This window comes from Protomyctophum parallelum (genome assembly GCF_964188405.1).
Source record: "Protomyctophum parallelum genome assembly, chromosome: 21".
NCBI lineage: Eukaryota > Metazoa > Chordata > Actinopteri > Myctophiformes > Myctophidae > Protomyctophum > Protomyctophum parallelum.
In genome coordinates this window covers 9,377,543-9,398,697 of record NC_139713.1, presented here as the reverse complement: position 1 = coordinate 9,398,697, position 21,155 = coordinate 9,377,543, and the positions used below count along the sequence as shown (strand labels likewise).

At 46.9% G+C, this 21,155-nt stretch overlaps 1 protein-coding gene across 6 annotated transcripts in view; it reads left to right on the top strand.

The window, feature by feature from the left end:
* The window catches only part of LOC310879210 (disabled homolog 2-interacting protein-like), a 255,852-nt gene that overhangs the window by 213,935 nt on the left and 20,762 nt on the right, over nt 1–21,155 (top strand). For all 6 annotated transcript variants that reach the window (XM_083793693.1, XM_083793695.1, XM_083793692.1 and 3 more), the window contains 6 exons: nt 3,998–4,142; nt 11,011–11,155; nt 11,393–11,629; nt 12,085–12,286; nt 15,485–15,669; nt 20,755–21,052. In XM_083793693.1, coding sequence (XP_083649819.1) covers nt 3,998–4,142; nt 11,011–11,155; nt 11,393–11,629; nt 12,085–12,286; nt 15,485–15,669; nt 20,755–21,052 — 1,212 coding nt within the window. The remainder of the gene's footprint in view (nt 1–3,997; nt 4,143–11,010; nt 11,156–11,392; nt 11,630–12,084; nt 12,287–15,484; nt 15,670–20,754; nt 21,053–21,155) is intronic.

Below are 21,155 nucleotides of genomic sequence, written 5' to 3'. Positions count from 1 at the left end.
AATGTTATTTTATTTATTATTGTTCCTCTGGTGTGTTCTTGTATTGCATATTGCAGGATCGGAGGGGGGTGGTCGTTGATATTGTGTGTGTGTGCATTGTGCAGATGAGACATGATGTTGCGTTAACAGAAAGAAAAACAATCCCCATTTGCTGCACATCAGTGTGTGATTCTGTGATTGGCTCCCTGCCGCGTGCCTTTGATTAGCTGAGGAGCTATAGAGACTGTCTGACTGTGAGACTGTCTGATTGGCTGAGGAGCTAGCTAATACAGTAGCTATAGAAACTGTCTGATTGGCTGAGGAGCTAGCAGTACAGTAGCTATATAAACTGTCTGATTGGCTGAGGAGCTAGCAGTACAGTAGCTATAGAAACTGTCTGAGAGGCTCCACAATACATCAATCTGTCTGCCTGAGAGGCTGTGTTCTTAAAGGCCACTCTGCTCTCTCTCTCTCTCTCTCTCTCTCTCTCTCTCTCTCTCTCTCTCTCTCTCTCTCTCTCTCTCTCTCTCTCTCTCTCTCTCTCTGGTTCTCTATCTCTCTCTGTCTCCTCTCTCTCTTGTGCTCTCTCTCTCGTTCTGTCTGTCTGTCTGTCTCGTTCTATGTCTCTCTGTCTCGTTCTCTATGTCTCTCTCTTCTCTATGTCTCTCTCTGTCTCTCTCTCTCTCTCGTTCTTTCTATCATTATTTCTCTCTCTCCCTCTCTTTTCGTTCTTTGTCTCTCTTGCTCTGTCACTATACATATACTATATACTATACTCTGTCTCTCACTCTCTCCCTCTCTCTCTCTCTCTCTCTGTGTGTCTGTATGTCTGCCATCTCTCTCTCGTCCTTTCTATCATTCTTTCTCTCTGTCTCTTTCGTTCTCTCTCGCTCTGTCACTATAATGCTCTCTCTCTCTGCGTGCGTGCATGCGTGAGTGTGCGTGCGTGCATGCATGTGTTATCTCTATCTCTCTCCCTCTCTCTCTTGATCTGTCACTTTGCTCCTCTCTCCCTGGCTGGCTCCGTCTGCCTAACGAGGTGCCATGGGACTTGGGGGAGGGAAGATGCACTCAGAAATGTGTGTTGACAGATCCAAATGAGTGGATGACTCATTCAACTTAAGACGGTTTTGCAGCATAATAACACAACATCTGGACTGACAGACCGCTACTCACCGAGCAGTCTGATAGCCTCTGCCTTACTCCAGGCTCCACTACTACTAAACAGTCAGCAACTTCTCTTTCTGTCTCTCTCTGTCTGTCTGTCTGCCAGTAAGCCTGCGTTGGTCTCGGCTGATCAAGTATGCTGCAGCACGCACGCTCTTCAGTCTCCTTCCAAAAAATGTGTGTCTCTCCACTTCGGCTCTGCCCTTCCCTGGGTCGGTTCGGTTTGCTGCTGGCATTCCAATTCACAACACTGGCGATGATGACCTACAAATGTGTGGTTTTCAAACCTTTTCGCGCCAAGGACCCCCAGCATTTATATATATTTGGTTGCAGACTGGAAATTATAATATTTTGTGCCAGGGACCACCAGAAGAGAAGATTTGTGTTAAAATAAATATAAAAAAACACTGTGGTGACTGTCACTGTTGAGCTAATAAATGCAGTGAGGAGGAGTATTGCACCACCATATGGACAGCACTATGATGTGTGTTCCAGTTCTCATGTTCATAAATTACTCACAGACCGGCAACGTGGGCCAGCTCTGCCTGACCCACAGCACTTCTCTACCAGAACACATGCTGTACGTACACTACTACACTGATAAGTATTATCTAGGTCAGCATTGGAGCCTGGGTTTTTGGAAGCCAGTGGAACCCCCCATCTAAAAATGTATTAACCCATTATTGGTGGGAACCTCTTTTGGTGTTTGAAGCATTATGTTATACTTTAGCACCGAGTGCCTCGCTACGAGCTTATAGGTCTGCTATTTTAGAAAAATCGTGAAAATGTGGCGTAAATCTTTGAATATATATTCTTTCAGAGCGAACGTTTTTAACTCAAATCTTTGCTTCTGGGTGGGGTCCCTGGAACAACATATTTTCAGATGGGGGTCGGCGACCAAATACATATAATTTTTGGGGTCCTTGACATGAAATATTGAGCACCACTGATACAGAAACATAAGGTTTTTCAGAAAACTACCCATTTTGGGCAGGAACCCCTTTTGGTGTTAGCATTATGTTATGCTTTAGCTATTGAAAAATAGCAGATCTACAAGCTCGTAGTGCACCACTTGGTGGCGCGCTACGAGCTTGTAGATCTGCTATTTTTGAAAGATCTGAGAACGACTGACAGAAACATAGCTTTTTCAGAAAACTGTCGGGATGTAGAAGACATTTTTAGAATCTGATCTCAGGTCAAAATGGGTTAATTCCTCCCCACTCACATTTCTGTGTCGTCACTGTTGTTGTATACTACTGACTCTGACCCTGCCAGTGAGGAGCCCCCACCGGGAGGACGAAGGGCCTTCGTCCTACTCCTCCCGCCCAACACTCCCCGCGGCGCTGACAGGTGCGCGAACAGCCCCGTATAGGAGTACAAATAACGACCCTCCCCACCCCCAAATAAGGGGCCAATTGTGTTCGTGCGCATCCACGGAGGGTTGCCCTGGGCGCAGCCATAGTTGAGGTGTACCAATTATTAAAAGCGCAGCTTTTCACCTCAGCACTGATTAGATACACCTGGTCTACAGGGCACTGCTACATAGATTCGTCTATAGACGCCCGACGAAGCCAAATAGTCATATTGAACTGAAATCTTCATGCCTCAATCACAAATCATTGGGATTGTCTTGTGAAATGGGACATCGTGGTTGGCAGACGTAGACATGCCACCGCTCTCTTTGACTTTGGCAGACACTTTGCATTCCACCACCAGCCTGTGTCCAATGCACAGCAGACGCTGGCAGACAGACAATCATTTACAGGAGAGACTCCTTGGAAAGGAACGAGGCAAATAAGGACGGCTGAGGAGCTATAGAGACTGTCCTTTACCTGTTGTGTACTTGCTGTGCAGATACAAACCTTTACTTGTTATCATTGGAAAGGAGCCTAAAAGGATGGGGGACAAAACCGGGAACTGGTAGACTAAATGAAGAGGAAAACTAGCTGAGATTGTTTCTATATTCTTTGTATTATTATCGTCTCTGTCTGTCTGTTAGAAACCTCATTATGTCGAAAACTGATACTTCCTTCAGGAAGGAGATATGGTGTTCCAGCATACAATAAGGTCAGGCTAAAGAGGTCCTTTGTCCACCAGTCGACTTTGAGGCTTAATCAGGAGTTGTAGTAGCCACAGGGTAATCTAGGCGGTGGATATTGCTCTTGTCTTCATGTCTTTATGTATGTAAATTGTCTTGTTTCTTTGTGCTGTGTCAAATGTGTGTATAATGTGTTCTTGGCTGCTGGGTCACAAGACAAATTTCATTGTGAACTGACAATAAAGTACTACATCATATCATATATCATATATATCATATATCATATATCATAAAAATGGCAAAACCCTCATTCTACAGAAGTGATCTCGCACTTGATATGATATGATATAGTACTTTATTTTCAGTTTGCACTGACATTTGTCTGCGGCCTTGTATGCAACACATATACAAACATTTGACATAACACACAACAGAAAAGACAATCCAATTACACACATTACGAAACATAAAGGCAAGAGCAATGTCCACAGCTCCGTCTAGTCCTGCCCAAAATCCTGATTAAGCCTCGACTGATGGACAAAGGACCTCTTCAGTCTGACCTTATGTATGCTGGAACACCATATCTCCTTCCTGAAGGCAGCAACCTATACTCTCCATACAAAACATGGCTAGTGTTTGAGGTGATATTCCTTGCCAACTGTAGGATGCCGTTACCATATGTGGATGTATAGAGTCTCTGAAGTGGTTGTCCAACAATCTTTGAACAACATGTACAGTTGTTGCAGCAATTATTGGGACTTCTTCGTAGTTCTAGATGAGCGTGTCCTAAATTATAATCCTTCTCTTTCGCAGGACTTCCTGACGGACCTCATGATGTCGGAGGTGGACCGCTGCGGCGAGAACGAGCACCTGATCTTCAGGGAGAACACGCTGGCCACCAAGGCCATCGAGGAGTACCTCAAACTGGTGGGGCAGAAGTACCTGCAGGACGCGCTGGGTGAGTGGAGAGCAGGAGGGATGGAAGGGAAGGGCTGGGTGAGTGGAGAGCAGGAGGGATGGAGGGGAAGGGCTGGGTGAGTGGAGAGGATGAGGGATGGAGGGGAAGGGCTGGGTGAGTGGAGAGGATGAGGGATGGAAGGGAAGGGCTGGGTGAGTGGAGAGGATGAGGGATGGAAGGGAAGGGCTGGGTGAGTGGAGAGCAGGAGGGATGGAAGGGAAGGGCTGGGTGAGTGGAGAGGATGAGGGATGGAAGGGAAGGGCTGGGTGAGTGGAGAGGATGAGGGATGGAAGGGAAGGGCTGGGTGAGTGGAGGGCAGGAGGGATGGAGGGGAAGGGCTGGGTGAGTGGAGAGCAGGAGGGATGGAGGGGAAGGGCTGGGTGAGTGGAGAGCAGGAGGGATGCAGGGGAAGGGCTGGGTGAGTGGAGAGGATGAGGGATGGAAGGGAAGGGCTGGGTGAGTGGAGGGCAGGAGGGATGGAGGGGAAGGGCTGGGTGAGTGGAGAGGATGAGGGATGGAGGGGAAGGGCTGGGTGAGTGGAGAGGATGAGGGATGGAAGGGAAGGGCTGGGTGAGTGGAGAGGATGAGGGATGGAAGGGAAGGGCTGGGTGAGTGGAGAGGATGAGGGATGGAAGGGAAGGGCTGGGTGAGTGGAGGGCAGGAGGGATGGAGGGGAAGGGCTGGGTGAGTGGAGAGCAGGAGGAGGGATGGAAGGGAAGGGCTGGGTGAGTGGAGAGGATGAGGGATGGAAGGGAAGGGCTGGGTGAGTGGAGAGCAGGAGGGATGGAAGGGAAGGGCTGGGTGAGTGGAGAGCAGGAGGGATGGAAGGGAAGGGCTGGGTGAGTGGAGAGCAGGAGGGATAGAGGGGAAGGGCTGGGTGAGTGGAGAGGATGAGGGATGGAGGGGAAGGGCTGGGTGAGTGGAGAGGAGGAGGGATAGAGGGGAAGGGCTGGGTGAGTGGAGAGGATGAGGGATGGAAGGGAAGGGCTGGGTGAGTGGAGAGGATGAGGGATGGAAGGGAAGGGCTGGGTGAGTGGAGGGCAGGAGGGATGGAGGGGAAGGGCTGGGTGAGTGGAGAGCAGGAGGAGGGATGGAGGGGAAGGGCTGGGTGAGTGGAGAGGATGAGGGATGGAGGGGAAGGGCTGGGTGAGTGGAGAGCAGGAGGGATGGAAGGGAAGGGCTGGGTGAGTGGAGAGGATGAGGGATGGAAGGGAAGGGCTGGGTGAGTGGAGAGCAGGAGGGATGGAAGGGAAGGGCTGGGTGAGTGGAGAGGATGAGGGATGGAAGGGAAGGGCTGGGTGAGTGGAGAGGATGAGGGATGGAGGGGAAGGGCTGGGTGAGTGGAGAGGATGAGGGATGCAGGGGAAGGGCTGGGTGAGTGGAGAGGATGAGGAGGGATGGAGGGGAAGGGCTGGGTGAGTGGAGAGCAGGAGGGATGGAGGGGAAGGGCTGGGTGAGTGGAGAGCAGGAGGAGGGATGGAGGGGAAGGGCTGGGTGAGTGGAGAGCAGGAGGAGGGATGGAGGGGAAGGGCTGGGTGAGTGGAGAGCAGGAGGAGGGATGGAGGGGAAGGGCTGGGTGAGTGGAGAGGAGGAGGGATGGAGGGGAAGGGCTGGGTGAGTGGAGAGGAGGAGGGATGGAGGGGAAGGGCTGGGTGAGTGGAGAGGATGAGGGATGGAGGTGAAAGGCTGGGTGAGTGGAGAGGATGAGGAGGGATGGAGGGGAAGGGCTGGGTGAGTGGAGAGCAGGAGGAGGGATGGAGGGGAAGGGCTGGGTGAGTGGAGAGCAGGAGGGATGGAGGGGGAGGGCTGGGTGAGTGGAGAGCAGGAGGAGGGATGGAGGGGAAGGGCTGGGTGAGTGGAGAGCAGGAGGGATGGAGGGGAAGGGCTGGGTGAGTGGAGAGCAGGAGGGATGGAGAGGAAGGGTAGAGGCAGTATGGGACATGCTGGTTGACCAAAGGTGCTACTTTTAAGTACGTACAGTATGCAACGATTCGCTTAACTCGCGATATGATTCGAATCACGATACTAGTAGGTTCGCGATTAGATTTTTCACAATTTCTTTTAACACAATTATTTTCCAGACAAAATTAATGACATATTTCTCTTGCACAAAATCCATTATTTTCTTCTCTTACTATGCTTTAACTATGCTGCTTGCATCACGATTCAAAATGCGATTTAAATTGTCACCAGTTCAAATCGATTTTAATCAATTTACGATATATCGTTATTCATTACATGCATACATTTCAGGATTCAAATTCAAAAGTAGCAAAAGCTACCATGCGAAAGGCACGGATGAGTCTTAACCGGCCACATATGTTGGACTGATGGGAAGTGAGACTAAGGCGCAGTCCCCCAACTTGGCTGCCTTATTGGCAGAGGCAATAAGCCTTGCCTGCTAATGGCATGATTGCCCTATGTGTTGTATTGAATTAAATTAAACATGTGGGTCTTGTCATGACAAAACATAAATAGGGGGGAAAATATCAAAACGCAGCAGCAGTCTGCAAGGAACTTATTAATGGTTATAAAACAGAAAATGAAACAAATAAAAGGTTTTAGTCTGAGGCTCGTATAACAACTCAGGCGTATTGTCTTGCTGTGTGGAGTTATGGCTGTGTGTCCCCTGCCAATATGGCCGTGGCATTGACGTACAACCCCAGTGGCCAGTGTATGTCTTATGGCATGAAGTACCTGTTTCTTTGACAAATGGCCTATCCAGTTGGCGATTAAACAATATGATAGCTCTCTCTCTCTCTCTCTCTCTCTCTCTCTCTCTCTCTCTCTCTCTCTCTCTCTCGCTCACACACTCACACACACACACTCACACACACACAGGTGCTTGTTTGATGTCTCACAGTTTTCTATCTTGTTGTTGCTGACCATGCTTCTGGCCGTATAGTGTGCAGCTGTGTGTAAGACAAGAAGGAATGTTGGGCGTGTGTGCGTGTGTGTGTGTGTGTGTCCGTGCACACGGGTGTGTGTTTTGTGACATTTCCCCTGTCCCAGAGGCTGGAATAAGAACAAAGTGTTTACGTGACCTTCTGGTTGGCTAGAGCTCCACTTCCTTCTCCTGTCCTTTCTCTCTCTGTTTCCTGTGTTTTCACTCCCACCTCTCTGTGTGTGTGTGTGTGTGTGTGTGTGTGTGTGTGTGTGTGTGTGTGTGTGTGTGTGTGTGTGTGTGTTCTTTGTAATTAGTCATCTGATAAGTGCTGTAATGTTTCCTGCCAGTCAAGGTTTCTGCATCACATGTTTGTGACCTACAGTGTGTACTGTATGACTCTACAGTATATCTATTCTATAGCTGTGTCTGTGACCTCGGTCCCCTCCGGGACTCCACAGCGTAAAGATTCGGCTGAGCGGGAAGCCGGTGGAACGGTCAAATTCTTCTGTAAAGGCCCAGGCGGTGGCGTAACCGTCTGGGCACCCGACTGGTAATCCAGTCGCAGTGTGCCGCGGGTTCGACTCCCGAGCCCGACACGGCCTTAAGCCTTTACTGAATGTCACACCCCATCTCTCTCCCGTTTCCTGTCAGCCTACTGTCTGTCCCTTAAAAAAACAATAAAAGGCGTAAGCCGCAAAAAAAATCTTAAAAAAAACAAAAACAAATCTTCTGTAAAGTGTATTGTCCCACTAGGTATCCAAAAGAGGTCTGTAGTTCCGATGGTTTCGACGGTTGAAGCATCCTTTAAACCCATTTAAAGCTTATTTTCTTTCAGTTACACACCCCATGAAGGCTTGAATTCATGGAGATATTTATTTGTTTTTGTTGCATTCCTGAGCCAGTATTATTATAATGTTTTAGCCCACGATTTCTTCACCCAGTGTCAATTATCTAGTGTGATCCTGGGCTCTACACTCCATGTGCCAACCTGGGGAGAGCAACGGACTGACCTCATGCTTCTTTCAAGAGTCCAAGCCGCTTGTTTTCACCTGACAGGGGGGAGTTTCCCCGGTTGTCCCCGTAGCGCGTGGAAGGAACACGTTATTCCAACCAGTTCCATTCCCCAGGATTACTGCATGTTTTTTGTGAGGGTACACGTGGAGAACATGCAAACTCCACACAGAAAGGCCCTTTCGCCAACCCCGCCTCAGGTATTGGCACTGATGACGCGGAAGGACATCAACTTATTGGCTCAACAAAAACATCTCTATGAATTCAGCTTCATGAGTTGTGTAGATAAATAAATAAGTATGTTTTGGGTTAACTACTTCTTTAAGACGGGAGGCTCATTTTAAAAATGTCTAACTAAGTTTTCTGAAAAACATACAGTATCTTGCAATAACATCAGTGGTTCTCAAACTATTTCATGCCACAGATCCCCAGAATGATACGTATTTGGCCGCCGACCTCGCATCTTGAAATAGTATGTTCCATGGATGGACCCCCAGAAGCAAAGATTTTAGTTAGAAATATATATTCAAAGATTGAGTTTTCAAAATAAGCAAATCTATAAGCCCATAGTCCCATCATAGTGACAGCAACACGCCACCATGTTCAACGTGCACGCGAGTGTCGGAGCTACAGTAGCAGTGTGGGGGGGGGGGGTCGTAAACGGGCTAATCCAGGCCTGTAATTCTGTGCAACGTGCTGATTATTTATTGGAGAATATGAAGAGAAAGCTGAAATGAGGAGGCGAAAGTACAATGAGACAGATTTAAGTTAAATTTACCATATCCAATCATTTTAAACAGACGGCGTCTGGTAACTGAGGCCCTTTCCAAGTTTGTCATTAATGAGAGCATTTGAAAATGGAAATTGATTTATTACATTTTCCTTTATAATAATAACTTTGAAGCGTCGGGGGCCCGCGTGAAGAATTAACCCATTTAGACCTGAGGACGAATCTACAAATGTCTAGCTTGTAGATCTGCTATTTTTCAATAGCTAAAGTATAACATAATGCTTAAAACGCCGAAAGGGGTTCCCGCACAGAATGGTTTAAAATCTAATCAAAATGGCAAAAACAAACGTCTAATATCTCTAGACCGCACAAGGGTGTGTGTGTGTGAGTTTCTGGCTGTGTTATTGTGTTGTTGGACTGGCAGTAGTGGCACACGTTCTGCAACAGAGCTATGCATCAGGAGAGCTAGAACAATGGGAGAAAAGGGCAAACGGATACTCCTCCTCCTCCAGAATAAAAAAACCTACTGTACATGTGCAACACAACTAAACGCCTTCCAAAAACTGAGACAATCACACAGAGACCCGTGTGAGGAATGTAATGACAACTACGTTAAAGAAACTAGTAGTTAGTTAGTTAGTTAGTTAGTTGCTGCGAGAGTGAGGTCTAGCCAACACCAACTCGGGATTCCTGGATCGCTGCCCTCCACAATTTCCTATCCAACATCAGGTTCTTGAGCTCTGCAGTGTTGTCAGCCAAGCTGTTGCGCCACAGCACGTCTACATAGGTCGTCTACATTAGGTGGTACGCTTCTTTCCCCTCCTGGCTTTGCCCTGGGTTGGCTCCCATAGGGCCAATTTACTGGCCTCTAGTTCCTGGGTGCCTGACGCAGTGCCCTGCCAGCCTCATCCTTCTCTCTCTGACTTTGTCCGTGACCGGTGGTAGGTCGCCATATTTCTGATGCGGTCCGTCCATGTGACACCTAGTGCCATTCGTAGCATTCTTGTGTAGACTCCATCCAGGGCTAAACTCACTAAACTAAACTCATTCCAAAATAGGTCAACTATAAATTCAGCTGCCCAGGCCACCAGTGTCTTAACGTTGGTGTTATACAGGTAACAGGTAGTTTCTAGGAATCAATTTGTATCAAATATCTTAGTTACAATGAAATTGAGTTGACGTGCTATTTTTTGGGTAACTGTAGTATAATCGCAATGTTACACTCGAGGGTGAGCTTTTCCTAGATTATTGGCACTTCAACTATTTGCGCTATTTATGGACATTATTTCAACACTTTTTTAAACATTTTGACTCTAAATGCCCAAAATAGGTCTTCAAATAATGATGCAAATATGGGATTTCTGTTGATTTCACACAGCTGTGTTTATACAGATGATGCAAAAAATAATTGCGATTAGCTGGCGTAATTGTGATTATGTAACCGTTGTGAAACAGGCCTAAACACTACCACAGTTTCATCAACAGAATGTCTCCCATGCCTCCAGGCGCACGGCCTTCCTCTCTCCATCTGTACACTTCTAATATTGATGCTCTGTGTGTGCGTGTGCGTGTGTGTGTGTGTGTGTGTGTGTGTGTGTGTGTGTGTGTGTGTGTGCATGCGCAAGTTTTCTAATTATACAGGATTTGTGCCTCCTCATGCTTTTGATGTGTGCTTGTCTAACTCTGAGGCTCATTTTAGTTCAATCTGTTCATGGGTCTGTTGAATACATCCTGATTTATACATGGCTGTGCGACGGTGTCGCACGGAAATAGCCGACCTGTTATGCACACAGATTACAGAAGCTTGTAGATGATTCATCACAATCGTCCAGAATAAAACATGTGGAATTGCAACCACCACCTAACGGGACCGGTTGGCTGATTATATGACTGCAAAATCAATATTAGGATTATTATACACTATATAATGTGTTTAGATGAGAAACTAAATTACGCTCATGTTGCTTATGTACGTTCAGCGATTATTCAATTGACCTACATGAGCTAGATTGGTTCTAAATGCCTACATGAGCAAGAATCTATCAATGCAATCTATCATTGCAAACCGAGATGGCTCCCTTTTTATAGGCTGTTGGGTGTGGGGCAGCATTTAGTTTCAGGTGTTTTCAGTACTTGACAGCAATGATAATATATATATATTTGGGTGGACCAAATGATCCTTTAGCCCCAAAGAACTGTATCTTAGCTGCCTCTCTCTCTCTCTCTCTCTCTCCTCTCAGGGGAGTTCATCAAGGCTCTGTATGAGTCAGATGAGAACTGTGAGGTGGATCCGTCCAAGTGTTCGTCCAGTGATCTTCAGGAACACCAGGGCAACCTGAAGATGTGCTGTGAGCTGGCCTTCTGCAAGATCATCAACTCCTACTGGTAGGACAAACAAACCATCCATCTGATGGTGCTTTTAGTTCAGTGGTTCTTAAAACGTTTAGATACAGACCTCACTATAAAGGACGACTTCACCACTTTTCAACCTATCTTATCTAATTGGTAATCACTAATGTTCATGATAAGGTAGCACAATTATTTTCTACTAAGACAATACAGATAGTAAACATCAAACAAACATCAAACAAAATTCTTAGCGCTCTCTTTGTCTCTCGTCAGTGTGTTTCCACGGGAGCTGAAGGAGGTGTTTGCGTCGTGGCGACAGGAGTGCAGTAACCGGGGGCGACCGGACATCAGCGAGCGTCTGATCAGCGCGTCGTTGTTCCTGCGCTTCCTCTGTCCCGCCATCATGTCGCCGTCGCTCTTCAACCTGATGCAGGAGTACCCCGACGACCGCACCGCGCGCACGCTCACGCTCATAGCCAAAGTCACGCAGAACCTGGCCAACTTCACCAAGTGAGTACAGTATGTGTGCCTGTGAACCAAGTACAAATAAATGAACCCCATTTAGACCTGAGGACGATTCTACAAATGCCTTCTAAATCCTGACAGTTTTCTGAAAAAAACTATTATGTCAGTGGTTCTCAAACTATTTCATGTCAAGGACCACCGGAATTATATGTAATTGGCCACGGACCACAATCTCAAATTATATTGTTCCAGGGACCCCGCCCCAGAAGCAAAGATTTGAGTTAAAAATGTTCCGCGGTGTGAGAAACAGCGCTGGTTCCAATCCTTTCACGCCGTTTCACAAATTGCACATTAGGAGTCTTTGCCATGCAACATTTCTTCCGCCGTGAGATTTTATTCTGCCCGCAATCCATATGAACACAATTGGTTGTCTTCGTACATAAATAACACATCTTTTAATTTATTTCTATTATCTTCTGTTATCTTCTCCCTCCGTCCAGGTTCGGCAATAAGGAGGAGTACATGTCCTTCATGAACCAGTTCCTGGAGCACGAGTGGGCCAACATGCAGCACTTCCTGCTGGAGATCTCCAACCCAGAGACCATCTCCAACACGGCGGGCTTCGAGGGCTACATCGACCTGGGCCGAGAGCTGTCCACCCTGCACTCGCTGCTGGCCGAAGTGCTCTCCCAGATGGACCAGGTGCTGGAACACAACACGTTGCACATTCAACCCAGTGCTCCTCAAACCTCTTTTTGTTTGTGTCAAGGGCCTCTCAAATTGAGATGTATCTATACTGCCCTACAAAGCCAAAGTACCGTGACTACGAGGAAAAAAAGGGCCGATAATGGGTTTAAAAGTGTTTCAACTGGTCAGACAAATGACATAATAACTGTGTGGGGCATGCATTTCCAACTTGCGTCGTTCCATGTAGGCCAGTGCCCGACAGGCACCCGCTCTAGTTACACTAATTGTAAATTATGTCCTTGAGGTAATTGTTTATCCCCCCCAAAATCACGAAGTCTAATTTGACCTTTGGGATACACAAATAAGTCGGTATGTCCAAAAACTACTTACATTGGCTTTGTAGGGCAGTATAGATTTCAGGTAGGATTTCTAAACCAACACTAGCACATTCCAGGTGACTAAAACTAAGTGAAAACTAAGACTATGACTAAAACGAAAATAGAAATTTGCTGCCAAAAACAACACTGGGGGACCACACTCATACATACACCCATACCACCACCATCCTAACGGTTCATTTATGCAGACCCACATTCACTCTTGCATGCTCAACATCTCTCACTGCTGCCACAAACCACACCTCTTCAGTGATCAAAGTCCTCCTACGTCCACCTCCCACTGTGGTGCAGGTTTGTAGTCTAGCCCAGGGTGGTGGTGGCCATTATAGTTACACACTCACTCCAGAGGGACACATTGCATATACGGTCGTATCGAAAATAAGTTCAAAACGTGCCGCACGGCAACGCGCTTTGACTTTTGTAGATCTGCAATTTTTTGCTACATTTGAATTGAACTCCTGGATTTCTGTGGGTCATTAGATTAGATTTAGATTACATTCAATTCATGTTTGGAATTGTAACAGCTGAAATCAAGTTAAGCATTAAGTGAAGGTGGGGGGTCGCATGTGGCCCCCGGGCTGCCAGTTGCCCATGTATGGTCTAGCCAGAGCCATCTAACAGATGAGATGTGATATTGAGGGGGCAGAAAACAGCCCAGTCACGTGGTTCATGTACTCGCGCGAGACCATAGACTCCGTAAACTTCCTGTTGTCCCCATTTGAAGCCTTCAAATAGGGACAAACCAATAGAAGGCTATGTAGAAGAGCCGCCATTGGATGGCTATGTTCAATGCTACAAACACAATTATTCATCACAATTATTTGTGTGACAATCGAAAACTTACCGGCCTATACACAGCCAGACTAACCTGCATGAAGCAGGCACATGCACACCGACACGTTATGAGCTTGTAGATCTGTTTATTTTCAAATATCCACTCTATTATGTTTAAAGGCCGAAGGGCTTTGGGACTTGTTTTCATAGACCCGGTTGCTTGTTTCTCTCGCAAAAGCGAACCTGGCAACCCTGGAAGGCGCACAGTTCCCAGGAAGGACACAGGCACACACACACACGCACACACGCACGTTTAAACTGTTTTGAGTGGAGCTATGTAAACATTCTAAACAAGGTCACAACGTGTCGGCGCGCACGTGCCTGCGTGTGTGCTAGTTTGGCTGTTCCTAGCCTCGGTACCCAGGCTTTCATTTCGTCTGCGCGAAGGCCGGATGGGTATGGACTAATAGCCATTCCAAAGACAAAGATTGCAAGCAGCACTAGATATGATATAATAGTATATGATATGATATATATGGTCTTATTCCATCCCAGCAGAGTCCCCCCTAAAGGATACATTAGCGGTTGCAGGTAGAAAAAGAGAAAGTCTATCGTCTATTTCTCCAATGCATCATCACTAGCCACGGGGTATTAATCGTGCACAGACTACATTAGTATATTATTTACCCATGCAGTGATCAATAATGCATTATTGCATAATGCATCGAAATGCACCAAGAGAAGTGGGGGGGGGGGGAGCTTATTAATAGCTTTACAAGGACACTTAGCATTAGCTGCAGTGGCAGAGAGGAGGCTGTGACACATCCATGGTCAGTCTGTCATGTTACGTTTGTTAAAATGCAAACACCACTTATTAAAACGTGTTAATCACGAGATATCTTACTGTACATTGCAAATGGGGGGGGGGGGGGGGGGGGGGGCTGGCAGGCACTATAGCCTCAGAATAGGGAAGAATAAAACCATATCCCCGCGGGTAGGACAGGAGATGTGAATATAAAGTTAAATTACAGAACAACGTACTCGGGAGATTATACGTATAGTACTAAATTTAGTACCCTCAGGGCAATGTTTGACTCGATTCCGACAAGGGGTGCGGCATACTGAACTAATCACATTTTAAAAGTGTGACGCGTTATGACTGAGTTTGTACACAAGCTGTTTTTGCGATATGCTGTTGTACGACAAAGTATAAAATGGGGCTTTTATGGTGGTTAATGAGATTGGTCTATTTAGCAAATTCTGGGCAGGAACCCCTTTTGGTGTTTTAAGCATTGTGTTATACTTTAGCTGTTGAAAAATAGCAGATCTACGAGCTTGTACATAGGTCTGCTATTTTAAATCCAGAAAATGTGGTGCAAATCTTATATTCGTTCAGAGCGAACGTTTTTAACTCAAATCTTTGCTTCTGGGAGGGTCCCTGGAACAACATATTTTCAGATGGGGGGGTCCGCAGCCAAATACAGATAATTCTGGGGGTCCTTGACATGAAATAGGTTGAGCACCACTGACATAGAAACATAGGGTTTTTCAGAAAACCGTCATGATGTAGAAGACATTTTGTAGAATCAAGCTCAGGTCTAAATGAGTTAAAATCTATTTTAACCCATTTTGTGCGGGAACCCCTTTTGGTGTTAGCATTATGTTATGCTTTAGCTATTGAAAAATAGCAGATCTACAAGCTCATAGCGCGCCACCGAGTGGCGCGCTATGAGCTTGTAGGTCTGCTATTATTTGGAAAAATCGAAGAATGACTGACATAGAAACATAGCTTTTTCAGAAAACTGTCAGGATGTAGAAGACTTTTTTAGAATCTGATCTCAGGTCAAAATGGGTTAAGGGCTAGTTTTAACTCCATGTCTTGTCTTCCCCCATGCAGAGCACGGCCTCCAAGCTGGGTCCTCTGCCCAGGATCCTGTTCTAACTCCATGTCTTGTCTTCCCCCATGCAGAGCACGGCCTCCAAGCTGGGTCCTCTGCCCAGGATCCTGTTCTAACTCCATGTCTTGTCTTCCCCCATGCAGAGCACGGCCTCCAAGCTGGGTCCTCTGCCCAGGATCCTGCGGGAGGTGAACACGGCGTTGTCCAACCCGTCCAGCGTCCACGCGGTGACTCAGGGACCGTCGTCCTCCTCCCCCCCGGCCGGCGCCGCCGCCTGCAGCATCTCCACCGGCCTCCAGAAGATGGTCATCGACAACGAGCTTTCTGGGTAAATATAAGACGCTGGTTTTCAACCCTTTTCATAGCAAAGGTCCATTGTTTATTCAGCATTTGAGTGGGGGTGATTGACAGCTGTGGGCGGCCAATCACCAGGTCAGCTCGGGTTTTAGTCATTACCTGAGGACCGGTCCGAGACACCGAATGTACCCAGGAGTCACTTCTTGTAAACGGAACCGGGACCGGCTGCGGGTCGGTTCGGACCTTCGGATATCATAACCGAAGACCTCTATCTCAGACCCAAAACTAAAGAATATTTTGTTGTCGTTGACTCGTTGGATACGATTTTGTCCACAATTCCATGCTGTATTGATGTTGGTACAATTAGGAGAGGTAACAGGCAAACGTTGATCAATATAACAATTCTTCTACATTCTCTAGCTGAGAGCGAGAGAGATTACAGACATATAAACACAGAGAGAGAGAGAGAGAGAGAGAGAGAGAGAGAGAGAGAGAAAGAAAGGGAGACAGAAAAGCCAGAGTGGCCGTTCAAGAACACACTCTCAGGCAGACGGATGGAGTGCTGGAAGGACGGAGAAAATAGGAGGAGACGTTGTGATGTGACCGATAGAGATTATTAGAAGATAAATCATATCTGTCAAGGTAATCATCTCCAGGCAATATAAAGGCCTGCTGTGTGACTGTGTGACAGCGTAGCCGGTGGAGAGGGGATGGGAGGGTGAGAGGATGAAGGATGGAAGTGATTGAGCATAGATGAAGGTACATAAACGCCTCGGTCTCGGACACAAATAGAATCTGCACTTGGCTTGCTCCCCCAAACACCCCCTCCCCCCCTGTGTGAATATTGCATGACTCTGCAGTGCAGTTGCACTGGAGTGATACATTTGTTTTTGAGTGGTGCAACCACTCCTACATCCAGCAATGTCCATGTACCTAGGTAGGTAGGAACCTGTATGTGTACCTGTATCCGTGAGCACGAGTGGTGTGCGCATGCGTGAAACCAACAATGGCCAGCAATGTCCGCGCGTGTGTGTACAATGCACGTGCCATGCTGCGTGCGCTGCGTGCGTGCGGTATTGCACGTGTGTGTGTGTAGTCGCACGTGTGTGTGTAGTGTTTTATTAACGGTTCCCCAAACGGTTCTCATCAGTCGTCATTTAGCTCCGCTGTGTCTGTGCAATGTGCATGCATGCAAGCAGAGCCTGAGGTGACGTCACCCCACCTAAAGGAGTGTGTGGGGTCGGGGAGGATACGCCCACTGTTCTGTGCATTCAGCGACCGCTCACCGCCACAGAGCGAATGATGTCGAAGAGATCTCCAAAGTGTGGTTAACAGAGAGGGAAATGACTCTGAGGCTGAGCACGCAAAGTGGAATAAATGTTATATAGTTCCCTGCAAAGGTTGTTGCAACTTGTACCAGTTGCACGTCCACATTGATGAAACAACTCAAAATCAATACGCCTACACGACTCCACAACTCAGGAGAATAATCTAGGCAAATCGCGTTTGAGAGCCATGCGGAAAGCCCCCCCGCAGCTCCACCACAGCCGGCGGGGGATGAGGACGATGCGAGGCTGGTTCACTTTCCACAGGCTAGTAACGTAATAGAAAATAAAAACTACTAATGTCTACAGAGCTTTTCATTAGGTGTATTGTACAACTCTTGTTAATGGTGTTAATTTAGAACGCCAATGTCTCGACGTCTTTCTGTCTGATATTTTATGAATCACGCCAAATCAATTTGTCTGCACTTATTTTTTACAACTTATAAGCAACTCAACTGCTGACTCAACTTTGATTTGGCTCTAAATTAATCGCGTGACTGTTGAGAGCCCAGCGTTTAGGTGCATACCTCCATAGGGGGTTATTATTGATTCTGAATTGAACTTTAATTCACACATTAATCATGTCACCAAGATTGCCTTTTTTCACCTTAGAAATATTGCACGAATCAGAGCCTATTTGTCCTTGGACGATGCAAAAACGCTAATCCACGCCTTTGTTTTTTCTCGGCTTGATTTCTGCAATGCACTTTTTTCAGGACTGCCTAAGAAAACAACTGACAGATTACAACTTGTCCAAAATGCAGCAGCCAGAGTTTTAACTAGAACTAAGATGAGAGAAGATATTACTCCAGTTTTGGCATCACTGCACTGGCTTCCGGTTGTTTTTAGGATTGATTTTAAAATAATTTTACTTGTCTATAAAGCTCTCAATGGTCTCGCACCTTCCTACCTACATGACTGCCTGCCTAAATATGTCCCAAACCGCCCCCTAAGGTCTTCCACCGCCGGCCTGCTCGCTTTGCCCAGAAAAATGGCAACTAAAAAATACGGGGAAGCAGCTTTTTGCTTCTATGGGCCGTCGGCATGGAACAAGCTCCCACTGTACCTTCGTCAGGCAGCCTCTGTAGACATTTTTAAAGCTCAGCTCAAGACCCACTTCTACAACATTGCCTTTAATTGATCTTGTCCTCACTGTACTGCATTACTGCTTGTTATTTAATGTCGTTGCCTTGCTTTTCTTTTATTCTCCATTGTTCTGTAAAGCACTTTGAGCTGCATTTCATGTCATGAAAGGTGCTATACAAATAAAGTTTTATTATTATTTTTATTATAGATTGATTAGCCTACTTTATAAACAGTTTGCAGAAAAAAGCACAGGAACGTAGCCTACAAGGTCTGCTAAAAGGATTTCATAATCCATCCAATTTGTTTCCATTAGGGTAAGGGGTCCTTCATATTAAATTAATCTGAACATTAAAGACAACATTTGTCACCACAACAATATCATTATTGCAATGTGTACTGTATTTAATATACAGCAAATTGCAATATACAGTACAAATTGCAACAATGATATTGTTGTGGTGGCTAGCTGGTGGTGGTGGTGGTGAAGTTTAAATAATAGTGCCACCTCATAATTGTAAAGTGCATTTTCAATAATTGAATTAATTAATTTGTTTTTATTATGTACTTGGTTAGGTTAGTTATAATATAAGCATCATTTATATCAGAAAAAAAGGGGAAAAAATAATATTAGGATCCGTTAAGGGAACCGTTAGGAACCGGAACCGTTAAGAGGGATCCGGGAAGGATCCGGAACCGTTAAAATCCTAACGAATCCCAACCATAGGCAGGCAGGGTGTGTGGGTACTGGAGCTCCATTGGCAGACCACTTCTGTCTTGGTGGTGACAGCCCCATCCTGCTGTAGGCCTTGACAACCACAGCAAGGATGGACTGGAGGTCCTGTGGGGAGTGTGCCACAAGAACACAGTCATCTGCATACTGCAACTCAATGACCTGCTCTGTGGACAGTTTGGTCTTTGCCTGTAGCCTCCTGATATTAAAAAGGTTTCCATCCAGTCTGAAATCCACTAAAACACCACTGCTGGACTCAAGCTCCTTATGGAGAAGATGGGTAACACACATGTCCTCGGGTGGGACAGTACAGTACAGTACAGTACAGTGCAGTGCAGTACAGTACAGTACAGTACAGTACAGTACAGTACAGTACAGTACAGTACAGTACAGTACAGTACAGTACAGTACAGTACAGTACAGTACAGTACAGTACAGTACAGTGAACCCCTGGGGACCCCCACACGGTAACTCTGTTTCTCAACTGTTTCGGACGCGGGCGGCCCGCCGGAACCGGGCCAGCGCCCTGGGCTCGTTCCTGTGGGTCTGGAAGTTCCGGGGACCCCCTGGGGACCCACACACGGAGTTGCACCACTCACTTCACACGGGTGTGATTTTTCCTTCATAAATTGACATCATTATCTAAAGCTCTCTGGTGCCATTCATTCATTCCACTTCCACCCATGCAGTGTAGTGGATCCATTGCTTCATTCATTCAGAGCCGACCGATGCCAGGGCTTTGGGTCCGATCACGATTTTGGAGAGTCCTTGGTCAGTAGGGCCACTGATGTTTGGAGTTTTGACCGTTGTGGTGATGTGTAACGTAACAAAACAAAAGAAAAGAGGGGCAGCCTATCTCCTGTTTCTGTAGCGTGTGAGGCAGCTTGATGAACAAGTACACCCCTTTGGTCATGACTCTAGTATGTCACAGTATGACCCAATGCAGCCCTTTGATGCTGAGTGCCAGGCCGAGGCAGGGAGTCATTGGGTCCCTTTTTTATAGACTTTGGTATGACTCAACCACTGACAACCATAAATTGAACCACAACCTCCCAATTTCAGGGCAGACACTCTAACCACGGCCAAGGCCAATGAGCTGGTAGGCCTAAAAAAAGAAAAAGACAATATTACATATGATTAAAGTTTAAAACTTGACTCATAAGCAAAATAAATAAACATGAACACAAATAATATTTTTATATATATTTTTTAAAACACATTAACTTTATTTAGATATTAAACCCTATTCAGAAATGTAGTATGTAGTTAAAAAAAGGAAAAAGTAGGACATCGTCTTTTGATGATAAATCTCTCATTAAACACCCATTAAAACCAGGAAAACCCCTAATAGCAGATATACAAGCTCACAGCGGCGCTTCACTTCATGCCGCGAAAGGGGGCTTGCAAATCTACTACTGATTTAGGTGATATATGGGCGACATGGGGAGAGCAACTCATGCTTCCTTCATGCCTGAGTGTCCAAGTTGCTCCTTTACACCTGACAGGGGGGAGTTTCCCTGGTTGGACGTAGCGAGTGGAAGGAAGACGTTATTCCAACCAGTTCCTTTCCCCTCCATCAGGCGCCCCGGCTGGCCAGGGGGAGGTAGTTTAGAGACCAGGATTACTGCATGTATTTTGTGAGGGTACCTACCTTTCATTTGTAGAATCTTAATGGGCTAACAGCTAATGCACTGTGACAGTGTACCCAGTCCAGACAGTAACGTCAAGATGCAGCCTAAGGCAGGCGTCTCTTCCGGGTTTTTAAACAGATGGAAATGACGCTCGTGCGCCGCTAAAGATCTTTTCCGGTTTATCGCCGACACGTTAAGTTGCATCTTGCCGCTACGGTCTGGGTACACTGAGACTCTGTCCACTGTGTCTCTGTCCACTGAGACTCTGTCCACTGTGTCTCTGTCCACTGAGACTCTGTCCACTGTGACGCCTGAAGTTGACCTGTTTATCTCCCTGCGTCCAGCTTGGTGGACTTCACCAGGTTACCCTCCCCCACCCCCGAGAACAAGGACCTGTTCTTCGTGACCCGGAGCTCGGGGGTCCAGCCCTCGCCGGCGCGGAGCTCCAGCTACTCGGAGACCAACGAGGGGCCCGACGTGGGCATGATGGCCAACGGCAGCAAGAGCCTGTCCATGGTGGACCTCCAGGACCCCCGCAGCCTGGACGGCTGCCCGGGGGGAACGCCCGTCTCCTCGGACGGCCTGGGGGACGTCCCGCCCTCCGCCTCCTCCGTCGGGGTGTGGTCAGCCAGGACCCCGCAGGTATGTACTGTACGCCGGCGGGAACCCGTTTTGGTTTTAGCATTACGTTATGCTTTAGCTATAAATAGCAGATCTACAAGCTCATAGCGCGCCACCGAGTGGC